This window comes from Chinchilla lanigera, unplaced genomic scaffold (assembly GCF_000276665.1).
Source record: "Chinchilla lanigera isolate Chin_1 unplaced genomic scaffold, ChiLan1.0 scaffold00001, whole genome shotgun sequence".
In the NCBI taxonomy this organism is placed as follows: Eukaryota; Metazoa; Chordata; class Mammalia; order Rodentia; family Chinchillidae; genus Chinchilla; species Chinchilla lanigera.
The window spans coordinates 39,116,988-39,139,587 of NW_004955402.1; the positions used below are offsets into that span (position 1 = coordinate 39,116,988).

The following is a 22,600-nucleotide window of genomic DNA, read 5'->3' on the forward strand; positions in this document are numbered from 1 at the left end:
CATTTTCTAGCAGTGACACACGCCTCATTTCACTCAGAGAGGTCAGTTCTGTGCTCGCCTTTCCTGCTGCTCTAAAATGAAAGCCTGGGTGACCATGACCTTGTCAGTAACCAGTTTGGAAAACTAAATGTCAAGCACTGCACCAAGTACCTTATGTACATTATTCTTATTTAATCCTTCAATATAGGTACATGTTTTTTCTAATGAAGAAAAAAAGACTTCATATGTAAAGAAAAATGCCAGCTATTAGCCTGTTTTTAAGTCAAAATATTCAACTCTGAATCTTTGGAATCCAAAGTTCTTGATTACTATGCTTCACTTCTGAGATAAAAGCCAAAATGAAATAAAATTTCAATCTACTTTTAATTTTCTTCAAGGACTAAAATACTTTAACCTAAATTTGAGGAAACTCAAGAATCAGAGGAGTTAGGAAATTTGCTTTACATCTCAATGGCTGGGTATTTAAACTCAAATTTGTCTGACTTCCAAGCCGCATTCTTTTTCTATTTATTGTTGCCTACACAATAATGTTAATGATGTTAATAGCCATTATTACATCTTCATCTTCTCTTTATCTAGAACTTACTACGCAGTGGGTCATGTTCTAACCACTTTGCACACATTTTCTCTTTAAATCTTACAAAAATCTTGTCAGGTAAATGCTGCAGTCATCCCACAAGGTACAGAGGAGGATTCCCAGAGTCCGGGGCTTTAATTAAAACTCACCCAGCAGTCTAGCTTTGGTATTCATCAACTACTGCCGGCCTTATATTTTCACAATGTGTCATAAATTACAAAGTTATCTTATACTAATCTTTGGATTAATCCTGTAAATCAGCATCTTATATATAAAAAACAGATACTCAGAGAATAAGCAATCCTCCAGATGAAAACTGCTTACAGGAATGAGACTACAATATGGGCAATCTCAAGCCAAATTTCATGCTGTCAGGTAGTAATCTGAGTTAAAATATTAACCAGAGAATGTGTCAAGACCAATACCCAACCCTGTTAAGATGCGCATTGCTGTTAGTCTGTGAAGGAGCCTATTAATGGGACTTTCAGGTCTGTCCGGAATTGAAAGGAAAAGATTTTGATGAGTGTTCTGTTGTTATCCTACATGTAGGCAGTGCCCTTCCCATGGCATGATTTCCCTTTGGGTGGATGTAAATGTTTAACAAATTTCTTTTATTTTATTTTAAAGAGAATTTTAAAAAGAATAATAGTAAAATGCCAACAACACAGACAAAAACAAAACAGAGCAGAAACAATAAGAAGGATACAGGGTTTCAGAACAAAATGATAGGGATTAACAGTGGAACAAATTTCTATTAATTCTTTTCTTTCCTTTTTAATTTGGAGGTCCAGATACAAGAATATCAGAGAAGTTAGTAGGGATTTCCTGCTAATGTTAGGCAAAACATAAGACTAATCTTTTCCTAGGTTGGAAGTATAGATATTGAGCCTTGTATGTATTACTAGAGAATTATTTAAGTCTTGATGTTTATATATTTTTTCTGATAAATTACACTTTCAGTAATATAGGCAAAAGAGAAATGATTATTTTCTTTGAAATGTTTGAATTCATATCTACATGGGTATTTTCCTTTACATTTCTTACATAGGTGAAACACAATTTCTTAAGCACTTGCTCTCTGTGGAAAGTATTCCTATCTTGTCTCAGCCTATATGATTACAATAATAATTGGCACACTCATAGCGTGCCTGGTCTACAAAGGTGGGTATAACTCAGGCTCAGTCATTATCTGCATACCTTTAAGTGATTACAAGCCTGCAATGAACCTAGAATGACTAGGTCTACAGTGAAACTTACTACTATAACAAAAACAACTGCTCTTAGAGTGAACATGCAGATTGTTATCCCATTGTGGCCCACCTTAACCACCCTCACAGCTGCTTCTGTCCTGAACTTGAATCTACAAATGCTAACACTGGTGATTCTTTGGCTAGATAGAAAGATTGCATTGATACTAGAACTCTACCAACAATTAATTTAGTACATCACCATCGTACCAGTGCTCCAATGGCATTCAAATCCACCTCATTGTCTATTATGTCCATTTCTTTTCATTGGGTACTTTGTAAAAGTTTGATTATTTCTCTAAAATTTTAGGCCACATAAGTTTCCTAGCGAAATAACTCAAATTTAAGGACTATCTTCCAAGTATTTTGATGAAGCTTCACAAGAAAATTCTTATCAATATTTGTTGGTACTCATTACCAACATTATTTTTGGTCTGATGAAATTATATGTTCCATAAGTAGGGTTGCAATTTTGCTGTTCAGAAAGTTTCATTCTTTAACAAAATAATTGAATCCATACACTATGTGTTTTAAATAAACATACATGGAAAAGTCTACCGTATTTTCTTGTCTTTATATGTAAAATTATTTTCTTTTCAAAATTTTTCTTAAGATAATTTTGCTGTTTAATAACCACAATTGTTGGAAGAATTAATTATTTGTTTACAGTCATACTATAGACACTCAGACTTAGGTCAACTTACACTCAGATTTGTATAGAGTGCCAATGTCTCACAGTATGGGAGGATATACAGAAGAAATAACAATACAGAAAAATTCATATAATAGTTAATTTTAACACTCATTATTTTGTTTGGAAGTATGGAGTACTATTTTGTATTGGTTGATTTCCACCTGGGCTTATTGTATCAGAGTCAACAGTAGTAGACTAGAAATAATGTATATTTATAGACAGTGATTCCAATGCGTAGCCAAGTTTAAGAGTCATAAATCCAACTAATAAATCAAGAAAAGCATTTTGACAGGCCATAACTTACTGGTGGATTTGGTGAAGTTGGTACAAAGTATAATTTAGTTTTAAATCTTAAAAAGAAAAATCAACTTTTAAGAGAGACAGGAAAGCATGAAAATAGTTAAGTTCAACCCTAATCCAATCTATGAAAAAAAAGGATTGCTGTGGGGTATATAATCTTAGGGAAAGAAAACAATTATTTTCAAGTGAAAGTTTAAAAGACACACTTAATAGCTACTATGATAAGGACTAACTTTTAATATTTATTTCATTTGACTCCATAAAGCTACTGTTTTTAAACGTGTGCTTGCCAGGCCCACACTGTACCGCTGAGCTATATCACCAGGCCACACCATTCTTTTTACGCTTAAGCTATCTTATCTTTCATCATTCACACCTTTATATGTCTTACATTCTCAAAAAACACTATTTTTTGATAGAGATCTACCTATTTTTTAACATTTTCATGAAAATTTCCAATTCATATAAGCACTCACCCAGGTTTAATAAACATCAACAGTTTTTAATGCATTTTTTTTACCACTCTGTTGCTTGAGACCATTTGCTTTGAAAGTAGTGACCACTGCCCACATTCACAACGTGTAAATCAGTTCACAACAGGCAGCTCAAGTCATAAAGTCATTCAGTGGCCCACCGTTGGTCACTACTTTTAAAGCAAATTCCAAATATTGTCATTTAACCTTTAAATACTTTAGTATGCATCTCAAAACTTTAAAAGGATATTTTCTTGTATAACAAAAATCCTATGATTACATCTAACAAATTGAGCTATTCTTTTATTCTGTTTAAAAAACAGAATATATATGTATATACACACATATACATGTATATATATAACATATCCAATGAAATGCACCAATCTTAAGCATGTGACTCAATGTGTTGTTTGTCATGACTTTGCATTCTTACTAAGCATCGACCAGAAAACCTGGAACCTTTGCAACACTAGATAGGCACCTTTGTGCCTTTCCTAAGTCAGTATCTCATTAAGAGTAAACACTAACTTCTACTGCCTAGTTTTTAATTTCAAGTAAATGAAGTCCTATGGTGTGTATTCTTTTATATCTAACTTCTTTAAATCAGCCTGCATCAGTGAGTTGTGCATGGTGTCAGGACTGTTTTGGGGCCTTGATAGAGTTATGTGCCCAACAGTGGGCCACTGAATGACTTTATGACTTGAGCTGCCTGTTGTGAACTGATTTACGCATTGTGAATGTGGGCAGTGGTCACTACTTTCAAGGGCAGGAACTGCAGTCACTGCAGGCTTCAGTGAAAGCAGCTATGCCATTTGTCCTTTTCGTTCAGCAGATCCATGGAACTCCAGGAGATGGCAGATGACTGAGACACAGACTCTAACCCGTGGGAAGCCCCAACTAGAGAACCACAGGTTCTAGAATAAACTATGTCCTCATTTGCAAATAGCTATTCACTGTCTGAGGCAATTGCAGTGGACTGGCTCTATTGAATGTAGAGACCACGTCCAGGTTTCAGGTATATCAGTGTGTTTATTCTGAGGGGCTCAGAGTAGCTCTAGAATTTGGATTGTTCTCTCCCCCTGACTCTATATATTGAACAAGCAATATGTATTTTAATATATATTTATAATAATATATAAACAACATACTATATTATATAATAGAATTACATATTATATTAATTATATTATATATTTATTATTTGTATTATCAATATTTATATGCCACTTTATGTATAAATATATTTGTTCATATATATAATGTTCTTATCAATTTAATGTAGCAAAACTGCAAATCTTTTGTTGTGATTAAGATTTGTATTTCTCTTTGTGGAGCATACTGGAATTTGACTTTATGTACAGATCTTGAGGCAACTTTTTATGGGTAATGAGTTCCAATCCTCAGGATTAACTGGTGTATAATAAGGGTTTGCCAAAGAAACAGAAGAAGGAACGGGAGGGAGGAAAAGAGGCAGAGAGACAGCAAGACTGAGAGAGAGAGAGAGAGAGAGAAATTGCTTCACACAGTTACAGAGGCTGACAAGTTCTAGGACCTGTTGTGGCAAGCTGGAGACCCAGGAGTGTTGATGGTGTCATTCTAGTGCAAAGGCAGGCTCAAGAACAGCCTTTTTTCTATCTGGGCCTTCTACTGATTGGCTAAGGTGCCCCAATTAGGGAAGGCCACCTACGTTACACAGTCTACTGATTTAAATATTAAAATCATGTAAAAGCACCCTCAGAGAAACACCCAGAATAATGTTCAACTAAGTGTCTAGGCATGTTTGGCCCAGTTAGCTTATGAGTTTAACTTTTATGGTAATTCTTCCACTGAAAGTATCCGAATTTGGGTTATGTAATAAGTGTTGCAGTTACAGATAGGAGCTTCTTGCTGGGCTAATAAAGATTCTCCATTTTCTTACCTTGTTTTGAGCTGAGAAATCTTATCCTTGCAGTTGTCATTTTCTTTCTTCACATTCTCTAATGCAATTGGAAACTTTCCCAGTTCCAGGGCTGGCAGTGGTCTACAGCACCACTGCAGGCTCTGTCACCACTTTGTCTTCCAGTGCCACTTCATGCCACAGATTGAGTATCCCCTCCTTAATTCAGAAGGAGGGTTTGAAGTGCTGTTCTTCATAATCACTTCCCCTCCCTCTGAACTCTGTAGGAAAGACCTATCCATTCAGGTAATTCAAGCAGAAAGGAATGTAGGCATCAGGTGCTTACATATCTACTGGGAGTCCTGAGGACTGAAAGAGGGGAGGCTGTTTACAGTTTTTTTCCAGCTTGCCATGCTACTGGAAATTAAAGCAAGGCCACAACTTCCTGTAGCTCCAGTCATGGACGGAAATGTGAAATCCATCCAGTCACCATAATAGTTACTGTCCATGAAGCTAGTGTGACACTCTCACTGTTAGAGTTAAGGAAAAACTCACGTTTTCCTTTGACTTTGCAAAACTCATATAAGTAAGTCTTGGAAGAGCCAAGGGTCCTGGGAATGCGGTTGCCAGGACTTTAGCTCTTGCTGTACAGAGGAGTACTGAGAGCTAATGCTAACTGCCAACCATCTCCCTTCAGGAAAAGCGTCATCTAGATCCTGGTAGTTATCAGAGCCAAAAAGTACATGAAGTGTACTTACAAAGTTATGGGAACATGATTAAACTCAATAATAACAAAATTTAAGAGTTATTCTCTTTATCTGTTTAATAAGTACTATAAGCATTTAAATACTATTTTACTCAACTCTGCTAATCATGTATTTAAACATATGCTGGCAATATATTTTAGCCAATCAAAAGTTTTTCAGCATTTTAGAAAGTAATTTATATTAAGAATGATAAAATACCTGTATTCTAAAAATGGGTCTGGAAAATAGCTTCAAATAGAGATGATAACATTCTTCTATGTTACTCTTAATTGAAGACACAACAAATTAAAGAGGCAGTATTAAGGGATAGGTTAGTTCAATAATATCACACCTTACATGATATAATTACATTGGCATTATATGTGCTGTTTTAAAAAAGATTTTTAGATTACTTCTACAAATGCATGTGTTAAAATGCTAAGTGAAAACATTATATAAGCGATGTGTGTATGTGTGTGTAGTACGATTACAATTCAAAAAAATGTATGACACAGAAAAGCCTTCTAATTCCTCTACAGAACAACTCCCTAATTTTGAATCTCCTCACAATTTCTTTTTATATTTTTAATTAGTGTATGTGTTCAATACATACACTAGTGATAGTGATATGAATTTTGGGGAATGGGTTCGTGCACATAACATATCTTGATAATTTCTGAACCCTTTCCCCTTATTTCTTACCTCACCTTCCTATGATACTCTTGCCTGTGTTCCAAAGGTCCACCTTTTTGTTTTCTACCATCTTTCAACCAGTATACTCATTTATCTATTTATACTTTCAGTTTCTCCTGTTTCTAATACATGTATAGAAGAAGTGTATAAGATTCTCACAAGAAATAACTGCTTTGTAACTCAAAAATAGAAAATCCTTACAAACTTCTATATTCATGTAAGCAGGGTGAAAAGAAATAAATAGAATTTTGTATACTATATGTACATTAGCAAAGTTAAAAAATTGTAAAAATGGTTATTTTTATGGGAGGGAATATTCGTACAACCTGGGAAATAATTTTAGAAATATAAAGTTGAAAAACACATACCTTATAATGAAGGAATTTTACTATTAATTACACATCTAAAATATGCTAATTATTGTTGAAAAGAATGCATATATCAAAATGCTCGCAGGAGCACTGTTTATAATAATAAAAAAGTAACAAAACTGAATTTTTATTAACAGGATAGATTACTATTGTGATGTATTTAATCAATGAAATATAAAATGGAGAAAATTGACATAGTCACGTTTCCTTGTAGTTATTTTAAAATCATGTACCCTGTGCAAACCCCTTCTATGTTGTGAAAAATGCAGTGTAACAGGATTCATATAAATTTTAAAATGTGAGAGAGTGGGTAGTACAACATCCCATTAGGAGAATGATTATACCTAGCAAGACAGGCAAGACGGGCCGGAGAGGAATATGCTCAGAAATAGGTGCTGAGTTGGGTGTATTGTACTCAAAAAACTGTCTTCTCTTAAGCTGGGAAATGGGAATTTGATTATTTGCCAGATTACTTTTTTAAGGATAGAGAGGTACTTGTACATTTGAACTTTTAAAATCATATGTTCTTAAAGTGTGAGTGGGATGTTGTGTGTAGTAGAGGATGTGGCTTAAGATGTTGGCAAATGCCAGAAAATCCAGAGATTTGTAGGCCATGGAAAAAGCTTGGGGTTTTACCCTACTTGGAATGGGGATCTTGACATTAATCCTACTTGAACTGGGGGTCTTGGCAGGAGAGTCTATAAATAGGTCAACATTTTGGAAAGAACTTTCAGGCTACTGAGGGGTAAGAATCCAAGGTGCAAATGGATTTGCAGTTTCCATCATCATCCCAGGTCCAAACCTGATTCAGCCAGGAATTCTACGATAGCTCTCATCTGGTACCAGCCCAGTCGGGATGCCAAGTGAGTTTGAGGAAATAAACAAAGTCCTAACTTTTAACTCTGGGGGTGTTGGGTCTGATTGTGCCTTGTACCTTGAGCCAGGGAACTGCAGCCCTGAACAGGGCTGTGGTCTTTCACCACTAAGCTCACGGGTCCCATTTCAATCCAAGTTTTAGAATTGACCCCGATCTCGGCCCTGGATCTGATAATCCAGTTTGGTTCTACACTTTAAAAAACCCCAATGTCTTTCTAATACAGTACCTTATAGGTCTAAGATTTTTTTAGATTTCTAGTCTAGATGCCTATCCTAATAACTAACCAGTATATTCGCTATATTTTAAAAAATGAGGTCTGGAGCTCTGTCCTATTTGTGTGTGTGTGTGTGTGTGTGTGTGTGTGTGTGTGTGTAGGCACACACACAGGCATGCCCATTGCTGCAAAATACAGTCTATTTGGTAGTTGAACTTTGGCTCACAGATCTAAGACTCTGGTATCCTGAAAAGGATCTGGTTTGCGTGACTGATTGCTGACCCCATGTTCTGGAGCATCCTGACATTTGCCAGATGCTTGGACAGAACTTGTAGGCTCAGCGTGGAGGATGAGCTGTATCTCCAGCCTGAAAGTTGCTATGTCCTTGCTGTTAGTTACATCGTGAATTCCAGCCATTTCACTTCTTGTGAGCAGGTCTTGTTTCAGGCAACAGCACCAGTCTTACTTTTAACAGACATTCATACTTCCCTAATCAATCTTGACGAGGGTCTCAAAAGTTTTGACAGTTCCACAGTCTTTATAATCAAGGCAAACTCTGGGTTGTCCTTGACCTTTTCTCCTCATTCTTCTTAGGTTACAGTGTGGAACACATTAGACAAATAATAAATAGCTGTAAACAATAAATGAATGAGGAAGCTTCGGGTCACTCACTATTTCTATTAGGGTTTGTAAGAGGTCACTGAAACCCTGCATGTCTCATCAGAAAAGAGGGAACAATAATACTTAATGCTTGCAGGTATTACAAGGATTAGCTGAGGGTGTGGTATACCAACTGGAACAGGCATAAACATTGTAGAATGGCAATAATGTTATTTTAATAAAATCTATGCCAGAGGTTGCCCAAAGTTAGCACCATTTGCTATAATCAAACCATAATATGGAGTGAAATAAATCAGACAAATAAGCTTCAATATCACAAGATATTTATTTATATTAGACAAAATATAAGTAAACAGCAAAATAAAAAGTAGATAATAGAAAGTAGGGAGATAGATCTTTTTCAAATGGGAAGGGGATCAAGAGAAAGAGGGAGAGGGAAGATAAAGGTGGGGTAGGGGATGAAAAAAGAATAGAGATGTGTTCTGTACGTGAACCAACTCCCCTAAGGAATGTAAACATTGTGTAATACAGACATGCACTTAAAAAAGTGAAAAAATGAGTCTTATGTTATTTTTAAAGTAGATTTTATTTTTAGAGTAGTTTTATATGCATAGCAAAGTTGAGTAAATGGTATGAAGAAGGAAAATATGTTTTGATGTCCCCAGACTTGCAAGACCACCCCAATGTTAATGTTCCCCATCAGAAGGTGCATTTATTACACTGATGAACCTAGATATTATTTCATTCTTTTTTTCATTCAAATCTTAAAATGCCAGTCTAAGAGTCAGCTTATTAACTGAAATCTTTCATGAAATAGCTTTTGAGAACAGTGGGGGAAAAAAGAACATACTTGTCTTTGAAAAGTTGTACCACTTCTGTAAATCCATAATCTTTCATATGAAACACTTGAGTCTGATATGTTTTGTAATTTAGATTTTAAAAAACTTCATAAAGGTACTATGGTACACATCCTGTATATTACTCAAGTCATGTGGTAGTAGCCTTAGTACGCATTTATATTTTTGTAGTTGGACACATGAATAATCACATTAAAATTAATAAAGATTAAAAGAAGCCTTAAATATATAGGAAACTTTTGCCGTCAAACATAATTTTTCCAACATTTAAAATTTTCTGTTTTTAAGGCCTTTTGGATTTTGGAATTGTGTGTCAGGGTTATAACTTGTGCTCTAAGGAAAAAATAGTTTTATTTTGGATATCTCCAGAAATCAGGATCAAGGGGTAATTTAGCCTAATGCCCAAGGAAAATTTTGGCTTAATAGGGGAAAGAATGTTCACATAACAATGGTCATCCTAAAATTGAACCTCAGCCTCTAGAAAAGTCATAAATTCAGTGACTCAGGTTAGAGATGAGTTATAAAGGAATCCCTTATTTCACATGTTTACCATTAAGTGTTCATATAATATATGTTTACCATTAAGTACTTCCTCCAATTTTCCCAACATACAAAAACAAAACAAAATAACCAAAAAAATTGCCTTAAATTAAACAAAACGAATGTTTTCTTTGATTAAACACATTTGCAGCATTTTCAATAAGCATGAAGTTAAAATAAAAAGCAAGCATTCAATAAATAAAAACTACAGTATAGAGGGGCCTTATCTGCCTCAGTCTCTGCTAATTTGGTATCCAGATTGTAGATATACCTGGGATCTGTGAGGTGCTCAATATGCAGCTGGGAACAATGAAATGAAAGACCATATCCTGTCAGTATAACTACATTTAAAATTTATAAATAGACTTTAAATTTGGAATTAAGATAGTCAGTGGGATACATCAAAACATTAATGTGTTTTTCACCTGAGGTTTCTGTTTTGAGAAAGACTAATTATTATAATCTTGTTTATGGGATGTTTTTATTGTAGGAAAATACTCATAAAGTTACCTTTTTAGCCACTCTAAGTGCACAGTTCCGTGGTGTTAAGTACATTCATCACGTTGTATAGCCATCACCCATCCATCTTTACAATTTTTCATCTTCTAGACCCATTAAAGAGCCCTTTCTTTCTGACTTCCTCCAGCTTCTGGCGAACACTATTCTACTTGTGTCTAAGAATTTCATTACTCTAGACACTTCATGGGAGTGGAATTCTACAGTATTTGCCTTTCTATAGCTATTTGTCTTCAAGTTTCACCCACCATAGCAAGTCAGCATGTTTTAAATTGCCCTTTAGGATGAATCCTTGCCTAGCATCTCAATTCTTTGCCAGTTTCTTATACTCTTTATGTTCTAAGGCTTGAGGCTGTATTTCTCCAGCTGATTCAGTAAAATCTAGGTTCACAAGACATTTCAACAGTTTACAATTTTGAAAAAAGAATTAGAATCCAAATGTGTCATATAAAAAGGTTAAGGACAGGGTTTGTTTTGCTAGCTACTAAAAATTTTGAAACTCAATATTTTAAAAACTCAGTATTCCCACTTGATGAATCAATAAAACAATAAAAGAACTAATTTTTTTAAATTTAAGATAAAGTAGACTTATTGACCAAAAAAATCTCTTCCAGGTTTCAGTATTCTATTAGTTCTTTGAAATTACTTTGCAGGAAGTTGATTCCAATCATTTTTTAAAATTTTAATCCTTAGGGGCTGGGGATTTAGCTCAGCGGCAAAGCGCCTGCCTGGCAAGTGCAAGGTCGTGAGTTTGGTTCCTGGTACCGGAGAAAAAACAAAAAAAAATTTTTTTTTAAAAATCCTTTTTAGGGAGTATGAATCACTGAAGCAACTGATCAAGTGGATTTCCTGACACCAAAAGTGTAACCGAAAGATGAAGCTATCTTAAGACCACAGGCTCCCAAGACATGGTGCTAACAGGAGATGGGGTCCAGTCATGCTTGAGGAGATAGAAAATAATGGCAAACTTCTACCTCAGAATTTTTTGTCCTGATTCAGCAAGACAGGGCTAGAGAGAACGGAAGGAAGTATGCAAGATTTTCAGTTTCTGTCAGGAGAGTTGTGATGGTAGTCAAAACAACTCTCAGAACTATTGATCTTCTTGAGTCGTCCTGTAATTACCTCATTTCCTCCTCTGAGGTGGGTCCTGTTTTAATAAATAATTACATATTATTTACTTTAATCCATGGTGCACAGATTCATCATAGTGATTTTGCACAAATTGATTTAATTATTTCTCATGTTTGCAGTTATAAAGAAAGGGCAATGGACAGACTGAAAAATAGTCTTGGAGTTAAGCCTGTGATATTGACAGGGGCAGAATGGACAGAAAGCATGGAAAATACACAGTAAATGTTGAATGTTCTGGAAATCAGCTGGTGAGTATTGCTGCTCCAGTTTGGTTTTGCCTAATTATGGTCTGATTTTTAGCATTTAAAAGCCATCTAACCTTTTTACCTGTATCTGGCCAAGGTCAGAGCTTTGTATTCCTCTCTGAAAGGAAGAGTGGCCCTATATTAGATTTTCTGCTCCAACTTTTGATATATTTTCATATTATATTTGATACTGACACCAAGTCTAATAAAAAAATCTTCAAGTAAAATTATGTTCATTTTATTTCTTCCTTTTAAAAATGATTTTACCTCAAGAACTAAGCTTTCAGTCTATGGTCTTCACAAGTGCTTGCGTATATCTAGGTATACCTGACTAAGTAATTTTTGGTATCAGAACAAAGGAAGGATATGAAAGGTAAAATGGAAAATTAAAATTCACTGCCTGAAGAACAGGTGAAAAGTGTGTGAAGAAATATTTTGCTTTTCCGTGTGGAACTGTGGTGATCAGTCTGCATTAATGACTTACCAAGGATACTGGAGAAGGAAGTCTTATTTTGCAGTAGATGATGGTTGGATAAAAGAATTCATGAAGGACTCCTGGTTGACCAAAAAAAGAGAGTGGGTTGTCCTTTTGGGTCATTGAACCTGAGATTGTTCTCTCTTTCACTTTTGAATTGGACACTCTATTTTGATCTTTAAGATGCCTAAATAGGTGGAAAAAAAACCCCATTAAAGGGTGTTCATCATCTTCATAATTTCTCCAGATAATGACAAACTTGAAGATGTTTTTCATGTATCATTCCAAGTTGTTTATACAGCTTATTTGTTTAGGTGGCTGTGTATTTTACTTTATTATGGATAGGTATAACTATAAAATATTTTTCTCTTAAGAGCAAACAGTGATGGAATTTAAAAATAAGTTGAAAATTATAAAATACAGAAAATAAAATTTGGTGCTTTTGTTATTGTTTTTCTATTAGGAATACATGAGACCTTAAGTTAATGCTTATAAAGTGAAGGAAAAAATATAGGTACTGGTTTCCTGTGGTAAATGCAGTTAATTCACTTCAGTTGCCCCCAGCCACCGTTAGCTAATGCTGATTATCTGACTGAACATTATCCACAGCTCTCCACCCGGTGCAGTTTTGTCTAGAGACACCACCTGTGCTAGTGAGAGCAGTTTAACAGTGAAATGACCATGTGGGCTACCCTATCACTCCCAAACCAGACCCTGATCATGGGTTCTCCTCCTGAGTGTAGACCCCTCCATTGCCTGCCTTGTTTGAAAGCACAGGTGGCCCAGAGAGGGCAGAAAATTCTTGAAAACAAACTTGGTGATTTATATTTTGTTTACAAAGAGTATTAGCATGTTCGAGTTCATCAACCTCAGGCATTAATAAAACCAACACAACAAAATCAGCCCTTACGAAGATAAGCAAGGGTGTTAATAGATAAATTTAATTTTCTTCAAAGGCACCTGGTCAATAACAGATAGGATTAATTTGTCTCATAAAACATAGACCTGTAATTTTGTTTCTTTGATATTTACTTATAGAAAAATTTAACTTAGCTAATTGTTTTCTGCCAATAATATTCCATTTTATTATGTTTAGTAACAGTAGTAATTTTTATATTTTTAATAACTTCCCCAAATAGATCAACAACTACATAAAATTCCAATTTTTTGTTTCTTTTTTTAAATTCCAGTTTGATAGTTTTTTGGCAGTTTGACCTTTTTTTAAAGTTTTTACCAGTTTAACTCACTTATTGATTGTGTTTCTATAGCTACTTAATAAATGAGCTATTAAATCAGCATGATCAAAGACAATGAATAGGAAAGACCTTAAATAAAATACTAATGCCATTAATAGCAATAATAATAGTTAAAATTTATGGAGTGCATGCTATGTGCCAGATGTTATATTAAGCATTTTGCCATCATTTAGTCATTAAAAATCCTTGTAAATCCACAAGTAGGTATTCTTTGAAGAGGAGCAAGGAGTAGCAAAAATGTCTTTGACTCAAAGTAAAAAGATACACATCATTAACGTATGAAATGAAGAGCCCCATACAATGCTACATAGTATTTGGAATGTAGCAAAACTTTTACCCAATATCCAGGGACCAACTCTTCTCTCCTTTTAATGTACCCATCCTTTCCCCCTCTTTCAACACATCTCTTTCTCAAGGTCTTTCCCACTAAACTCATTCATTTTCAATACTTATTTATGATTTCCTCTCAACAATGTTTAAAAATCATGGCATTTATTTGTTAATTATACAGAAATCTCTTTTCCTTCCTGTTAATGAATAAGCTCCTTGTAAGTAGAGATTTTGTTAGGAAATATTTTGCAATGCTGTATGCCCAAGGGCAGCACAACAAAGACACATCATAAACTGGACACATGATCTGTCCCTATCACGAGTCCCTTCAGTAGACTATATACACTGATGTAGTGTATTAGTCTAATATACATCTATAGTGCAGTGAATTGAAAAGTACAGTGGGTTTGACACTGGAAGGTCTGGGTTTCAGTACTTGCTATTGTGTCATGATGACCAGTTAGTATAACTCTTTGCTTCAAAATCCCCTTTTTCAAAATGACCTGAAAAAGTTGTACCTCATAAGCCACAAGGGCTTCTTCACCTCTCCCATCTGCTACATATATTGCTGTAAGTACACAATACCTACCGCGGCTTACAACATGAAGATATTACCACATTCACGTAATAGGATAAAGAGCATATGTTATACATTCCTCAGCTGGAACACTGGTGATTTACAAAAATTAGTAAAATACACTATTTAATAATTGTTCAGACATTTGTTTTCAAGGGATAAAAATATTTCTTTCTTTTGAAGGTCATGCTGTTACTTATTTTTCCGGAAGCATTTAATTTTAGAAATTCAACATCATGACCTCCCATTCACTTATGCTTCGTCTCTGTAGCCAAGCACGTGTCCACATGACCAAGAGGCCCACAGTTCCACGTGCTGGAGTCCACCTTCGAATGACATGACCAGTGACAACTGCTCCAACTTATCTGGAGTCTGGGTGAGCCCAGGAATCCTTGCACAGTCAAGATGCCCACAGGCAGAATTGTCCAATACACAGGTAATATCTGGTATAGTATCTTTTGCCCAGGTGAAGCTGTGCTGTATATAGGTGTGCACCTGGTCTGTTCTTCCCTAGGAAATGTAGTTAGTTACTCATCTATATCTATGTTAAGCATGTGTAGAAGTCTCAGTGCAATTACAATTCAGTGTAAGGCAATTTATGGAAGGATATGTGGTATTCCCTATTTTCAAAGAGAATCAAAGGAATAAATTTAAGGCGCAAATGCATGGTAAGGGACTAGGCAGGGGAGCAAACATGTTGGCTGCATGGACTTAGTTTGCTATTGAGAGCCTGTTAGGGAACTGTGCCATGTGAAGCTTCATGAATCCTATTGTATTAGTGATTGCTGTATTGTTTTACACTCTGTGTCTTCTGAACCTGTGTGTGGCATTTTACTTAGCTCTCTGAGTTGTGACCTCTAGTTTGCATGAGCTTGAATTAGAAGTTTCTCTCTTGAGCTTCTCCCCAAGCTTTGAAGGTTAGACTCAGCTCTCTTTGGTTACTGATGTCACATCTGGTTGGCGGAATTAACTAGGTCATAACTGTATCTCTAAGTCTTTCCTAATTATGTACAAAACTTTACACTAACTATAAATTATGGATTTGGCTTGTCCGTTCAGTTGTGTTCCAAAGACTCTGAAATTCCTACCCTCCCCTGTTTAATCTTGCTACAGAGAGGCTCAGAGGAAAGAGATGGAGCCTCGTTTCTTGATTCTGGATAAAAGTATCAGTTATTTATACTGTTTCTAGGGCAGTGTGAATGAATGAGTTCAATAAGGTGGAGTTATACTTTTTTGGGTAGAGGCTAAGTAAAGTCATATTGCTCACATAATTGAAAGAGGTGGTAATAGTAGGTTGTACCTAATGTGCTGGCTTTAACCCTGACTGCATATTAGAATTAACTGGAATATGGGAAAAGAGAAGGGAAAGAAGGAGAAAGTTTGTATATATGTATATGCAGGATAGTTAACACAGGTGTTCTACTGTCCTGTATTTCCTTGCTGAAAGAAACTGTCAGTGAGGCATTGGTTGATTAGCTTTGTATGTCTATATGTGTTTTCATGAGAAACTACATTGAAGATATCAATATGTAATACAATAAGCATTGTTAATTCCCTACCACTCTGTTTGTAACTCTGTAATGTCTGTACTGATCCTTTGCTATTTTGTAAAACGTTGTCGATCTGTTAGTATTTTCCTCCTTTTATTTCTAAAATAAAAAAAAAAAAAGAATTACCTGGGGACTGTTTCATACATACTATAACTGAGGCCCACGTTAGACAGTTAAACCAGAAACTCTGAGGGCACATCTCATGCAATAATAGTTTTAAAAAGGATGTTCAGGTGAATCTGAATTGAAAACTCTAGGGAAATATGGCTAAGGAGAGTTAAGAGAATTGCCAGAATTCACATACATTTTGCTAGAAGGGGTCAAAGCAGGAAGAGAACTTGCATTTCCTATTGTCTGGGTATGTGTAGTTTATTGAAGTTTTGTTTAAAGAAATGTGATAGACTCCTACCAGATATGCATAAGCTTTTTGCCTCTTCATTTTCTTACCCCTCTTAGTGTCTTCAGTCAAGGTAAAGAAGATGCTGTAGCCATATCACTAACTTGGTATTAGTCACATTATGTGTGGTGCCTAAAGGATGAAAAAGGCATTTTTGAGGAACAGAACTGTTTGTGCCAAAGTCCTACTGTAGAAGTAAGCATGGTGCATTGAACACACTGCTCAGAGGCCAGTGTGGTTAGCGGCTGCCGCCTAAGGACAAGGCAGAGGTAAAGGCATCTTGAACTAGAGTATCAGCAGACATGGAGAAAATATCAATAATGTTGGGGGATACACAGCAGATATAGTCAATAGGGCTTGTTAATGAATTGGGAGATTTCAGAGATTATCTTTTCGTTCTAGCTTATGGTACCTGATGAATGGTTAGGGTATCATTGAGATGTATAAGGTGATTAAATTTCACTAGGAAGATCATGATTTTGTAAATAGTGAGTTTCAGGTATCTTAGATATCTAGGATATGTTATCTGTGAGCATTTGAACATTAGAGGGGAGGGTGGACCTGCATAAATTTGAGAGTCATTTAGTTATGGATGGTAATTAAAATCATTGAAATGAAGGGATAGCCTCATAACACATAGACTGGCCAGATCTAATTCACTACCTGCTTTTGGAAGTAAAATCATGTATTGAAATGTAGTCATGCTGTCTTTCTCTATTGTTTATCCTCCTTCTCCTTCTGTTTTTTTCTTCTTCCTCCTTCTCTGTCTTTCTCCTTCCCCTCCTCCTGCTCCTCCCCCTGCTCCTTCATCCTCTTCTGGAAATTGAAAGCAATCTTTATGCAAGGCAAATGAAATTATAATGCAGTAACTAAAATAGCTTCCTAGCAGGATCAAACAGGGAACACAAAAGACTGACCAAGGTGTAAAACACACCGGATATTAGTGAGACTCACACTTGCTTCTTCACTCACTGCACAGATAGTAGCTGCTTCACCCTCTTGGTGGATTGGAACAATTGTGACAGAAGCCAAATGGCTCTCAAAGCTCATTATATTTACAGAAAAGAGTTACTGACCTTAAAATGTGAGTGGAGAGAGACAAGGGTCTGGGAGTGGCAACAATAAAGACTGAAAGTGAATAATGAGCCTTCAAATGAAATGGAAAATTCTAGGAAGTTAGGAGAAAATCAATGAGAATAAATTATCACAGAAGCAAAACAAAGACCTGGGTCAAAAGAGAATGGAAGGAATGGTTTCTAGGAGCAAATGTTGTCAAGGGCTTAAGAGAAGGCTTATACATGTGAATTAGATTTACTGAATGTGTTCAATGTTTGTCATTGACTTTATCAAAGGTCTCATGGGAATGAAAGGTAGACTGTACCAGGTGAAGAGTGCACATTTAGAGAAATTCTAAGAGATTTTGTGTTTTAGAGAAGATATCTAGAGGAGAATTTGAAATCACAGATTGTATGTGTGTATGTATATGTGTGTGTGTGTGTGTGTGTGTGTGTGTGTGTAAAATGGCAGAGATTTGAATGTGAGTAAATGAAGAAAGCAGTGTATTCCATCAAAGAGGAAGGAAGGGAGGGTCACCAAAGGAAAAGATGCTGTAAAGGTCAAGAGGGGAAGGCATCCAAAGAACAGGATGGAGCATTTGCTGCAGAGAGGAGAGGAGATAGTCGCTCTCCTGTCAATCAGGAGAAATGGAGAAGTAGAGTCCAGGAAGTTTTCATTTGGTAGTTTCATGTTGCCTAGTGAAGTAGAACATAAAGTCATTTGACAGGAATAAGGAGGAATATTTTGAGCATGAGGACAAGTAGGTGAAGCTTATAGATTTGAAGAGGGAGAGCACAGTTAGGAAAGTATTTAAAAGTCGATGCACTATCGTAACACAAGATGTACAAAAAGATGGTGAAACCTTGCAGAAAATTCACTCAAGAATGGTGATCAAACATTTCTATAGACTCTAGAATGCCCAGGAATTGGCTTTCCCCAATCACGACGCTACTGCACAGAAGGTCCAGAAAAAACATATCATCATTTACTAGCCAACTAGATGAGAAGAAGGAAGGACAAGAGATTTTGAGTACCAAGAACAGTATAAATGAAGTAATGTAACAAAAAGTGGATAACAATGGATGAGAGTGAGGAATAGACTGCTGAGTATCAAAAGAAGGAAAGATCATTATGAAATCGTAGCAAAAATCTGAAGGAGAGGACATGGTGGTAAGAAGAGAGAATTTGTGAAGAAGTGATATTGCAACTGGCAGAGCTCAAGGAAACTTTAAACGTTAGGTTTTTTTTTTTTCTTTTGGAGATAAGTAGCTCCTCCAAAATTCCTCCAGCTGAGCACATAACCAAGGAGCTCTCCCCTCCTTCAGCCTGAAAGCAATGACAATATGGAGTTAGTGGCCCCAGGAGGCTGGAGCTGAGGGGAGAATAAACTGAAGGTGGCTGCAAGCAATAAAGCGCAGATCTTCATGATCTCTCTGTTTCCCTCCCTTCTGCTTTTTACTCTAAAAGCCCCTTATCGCCCTGAACACTGTGAGATAATAACTGGGGTAAATGAGTCCTTCCTTTTCCTCAAACCTAGCTTTGAGTAAATTCTTTCTCTTTCTAAAAAAAGAAAGAAAAAACCTAGAAAGAACAGCTTCCTTTGATATGGTCAGCAGTGAGCAAACGAACCTGAGCATATGAGCCTCAATGACCTGGATCAGTTTTGCCAGGATTTAAATCCTGGTTTCTGAGAGGCGTGCGTCCCAGCAGGCCCTTGGGAAGTGGGACTGACTGCTCATTGCTAACTGAACCTGTGATCCAGACTCCAGGGATATTCCAGCAGCTGCCAGGGACACTTTTGCACCCAGGAGTTTTCCTTCCTTTTCTGTTCATGGGATCAGCTACCTAAAAACATTTTTGTTGGTGAGAGGAAAAATCTTTTTTGGGATCTGACAGGCATTTTTTGGTTTCCTGATGGAAGGTGCACTCCACCGTTTAGACCTTTTCTTAGGTTGCTTGGCTGGACCATTTGGGTGAGGTAAGCACCTTGACTGCAGGGGGCCTTTGGTCATTATGGGTCACTCACTGGCCCGAGGCCTTACAGTGCCATTTAGGGTGAGGTAAACACCTTCACTTTTTGTGGTCATTTAATCTATTGCAGTTCATTTTGGGACATTGGCAAGTGTGAGAAGAGATTCAGAGGCAGAAAAAAAATTTGTTGTGTTGGTTTGGAACACTTATCTATATTGGTTTGCTTTGCTTTTATTTTCCTCTACTTTAAGTCCTTGGATTCTAGAATGGGCAGTGGGATGTCAGTACTATCTAGAAGCTGCACAATATCTGGACAGGTTGCAGCCAGGATTCTATGTGGGGCCAGACTGAGTCTTCTCTACCATGTGAATCTAAATCAGTAAGAATTTCCCCAGTTAAGACTCCATGGTGCACTCACTTTGGTCAGGGAGCTTCCCCTTTTGGGGCAGGACAATTAGAAATTTAAATCCATGCTTCAGAGACACAAGTTCCTTCCTGTCCTTGTGTTTGGGTCTTTGTGAGCTATTTGGGGCTTACAGCCACTCTGAAGTTTTCTGTGTGAGCCAATGATGAGTCCAAAGTTCTTGAACCATTTGACAGGAAACTTTGGGTCAGGAGACCTGAAGAAGCTAGAGACATGGGCGTGTGTTTGGAAGCTCTGTTGTGATTTGCTCAGGAATGGAAAATGCACATGCTACTTCATAACTTCCTGAAAATATTTTAGAGACCTGTGACATAGAAAAAGGTGATTTTATGATGATATCACAGGGCCTGTATACTGAAAGTGCAGTCTGATTTCATGCAACTGTCCTTAACAAGGTTCTCTGGAGCAATTTTGGCCAGGATAAAAGCCATAGCTTCTCTCCTTGCCCTTTTCAGGAGTAGTGGCAAGAATGTGCAGGAGCCCTCTATGTCCCCTGAGCGTGTAGCTACTAGGCTGATATTGGTGAGTTCCTTATTGGGGTTTGTCTTGATTACTTTTCTCTCTTTGCTGGAACAAAATACCTGACGCCCAAAATTAAGGAAGGAAAAGTTTATTTAGCTCACAGTTTGTGGAGGTTTCAGTCCATACTTGGCTGGCTCCAAGGTAGAGTGGCACCTAGCAGAGGGCAACAGTTTATGGCTACAGAAGACAGCAAAGCAACAAGAGCAAAAGGGAGGAGGGGCAGCAAACAAGGCTCTTTCCCTCACTTATATTGTGTGTAGGATATCCACCCTGCTTCCCCCAGTGCAGGGTGGGTGTAGCATTCACACCCATAATCCCATTGGACCATGAGACAATCAAAAACTAGAAGCCTGCCCCATGACTGAATGAGGCTTTGGGGAACATCTAGACACAAACTATAACAGGGTTTAAATTTGCTTTTATTTTAGCTAATAGTCCTTGGTTCATTCTAAACTGGTTGTTTCAGATTATTTGTCAACACTTAGTTTTGCTGGAAATTAATGTTTGCCTCTGCCACCTTCATTCCTCAACCAGAAAAAGGAGGTTTTGACCACAGTGCTTGCCTCTGTGTTTTTCTCAGTGGAGAGGGTTGTGCCTAAACTTGTTTCTTTTTTACATGATAGAGGCCTTGAGCAATGAAGACAGGATAAGTTGTGTAAACTTCTGCCAAGCTATGTCTAAATTTTAGCACAATGGGAAATATCTTAAAACCTGCAGCAAAACCTTTTTAAATTGACTAAGCCCTATTGTGAAGTAGAAAGAAAAAAGTGTCACAAAATTTCAATTCATATCAATTGGGTCAGCAATCTCCTTTGTGGTATTTATTTTTCACATTTCTACTATCAGGAAGCTTACCTTTAAATATCCATTTAGGATTAATCATTGTTTAGGATTGTGAAAAGGAATGTCATGCCAGTAGTATAATTTTTTGGGAGCTGGTAAATGGTAAGTCTTTGTTTTGTGTGTACTGGTGTGTACGTGTGTTTTATGTGTTATGTCTGCGTGTACTGGTGTTTGTATATTGTGTAAGTGGTACCAGACTATTACAAAAATAATTAAGAAAGCATAAACCCAAATGCCTTTTAGCCCACATGAGTTAAGCAAATGTTTAAAAGATAATATGAAGATGTGTTCAGAACAATTAAAATGCATATTCCCATGTTAGCCAACCAGAAAATATACTTTAGGAGCCTGACTTTTCTTTCTTTCTTTCTTTCTTTCTTTCTTTCTTTCTTTCTTTCTTTCTTTTTCTTTCTTTCTGAGGATAAAAAAAAATAACAAAATAACAACAACAGAGACAGAAACAAGACCACACAAAAACAATAAAAAATGATACAGGATTTCAAAATAAAATGGTAGGAATTAATAATGGTTGGTATATTACATATTATTATTTTCAACGAAGTTGCTCAGATTACATGTAAGAATGCAAGATTGATGAAACAATTAAAGAGAATAAAAACTTTCAAAAGGGAATTTTCAGTTTCATGAAGGTTACAAGAAAGACTGAAGAACACAAGGGAAATGTAATTAACATTTGTGGGTTTGTTAGGATCTTAAGGTCTTTGGGAATCAGAATAGTTTGAACATTGAGATCTCAGCCCTACTCACCTCTAGGTGGTGAGATGGTGAGGCAAATAGATGCTTCCATCTCCTCTGAACTAGCTTTGAGTAAATCCTCTTCCTTTTTACCAAATAAGAAATCTCCTTTGATTTGGTCAGTGTCAAATAAACTACACTGAGCATATGAAACTAGATGGCTGGTAACAATAATGTGGCATACATTTTAATACAACACTGGCTGGGTATTCTTGTATTTGAGTTTAAATTCTTTATGAAATGTAGCAGGAGTCACCGTGAAGGCTGCTTCTAGTAGAAAGGGACTTGAGAGGCAGTATTTTGCTAGACATTGGTTAAAAGAGTTATGGTTTATAGCAAGAAGTGCTTTTAAATCCCCGATTACCCTGAGGGAGGAGGGTGGAACAAAACATTTGACAAGGAGGGAAAGTTACAAGCACCAGAGTCAGTCCTACCAAAATAAGCAGAGCTGCAGAGTTTATG

At 36.5% G+C, this 22,600-nt stretch overlaps 1 protein-coding gene across 1 annotated transcript in view; it reads left to right on the forward strand.

Moving 5' to 3' along the window:
• The window catches only part of Dynap (dynactin associated protein), a 45,216-nt gene that overhangs the window by 19,265 nt on the left and 3,351 nt on the right, over positions 1-22,600 (forward strand). The window contains 2 exon segments of the mRNA XM_013510770.1: positions 11,864-11,984; positions 14,891-15,055. Of these exon segments, the coding sequence (XP_013366224.1) occupies positions 11,864-11,984; positions 14,891-15,055 (286 nt within the window).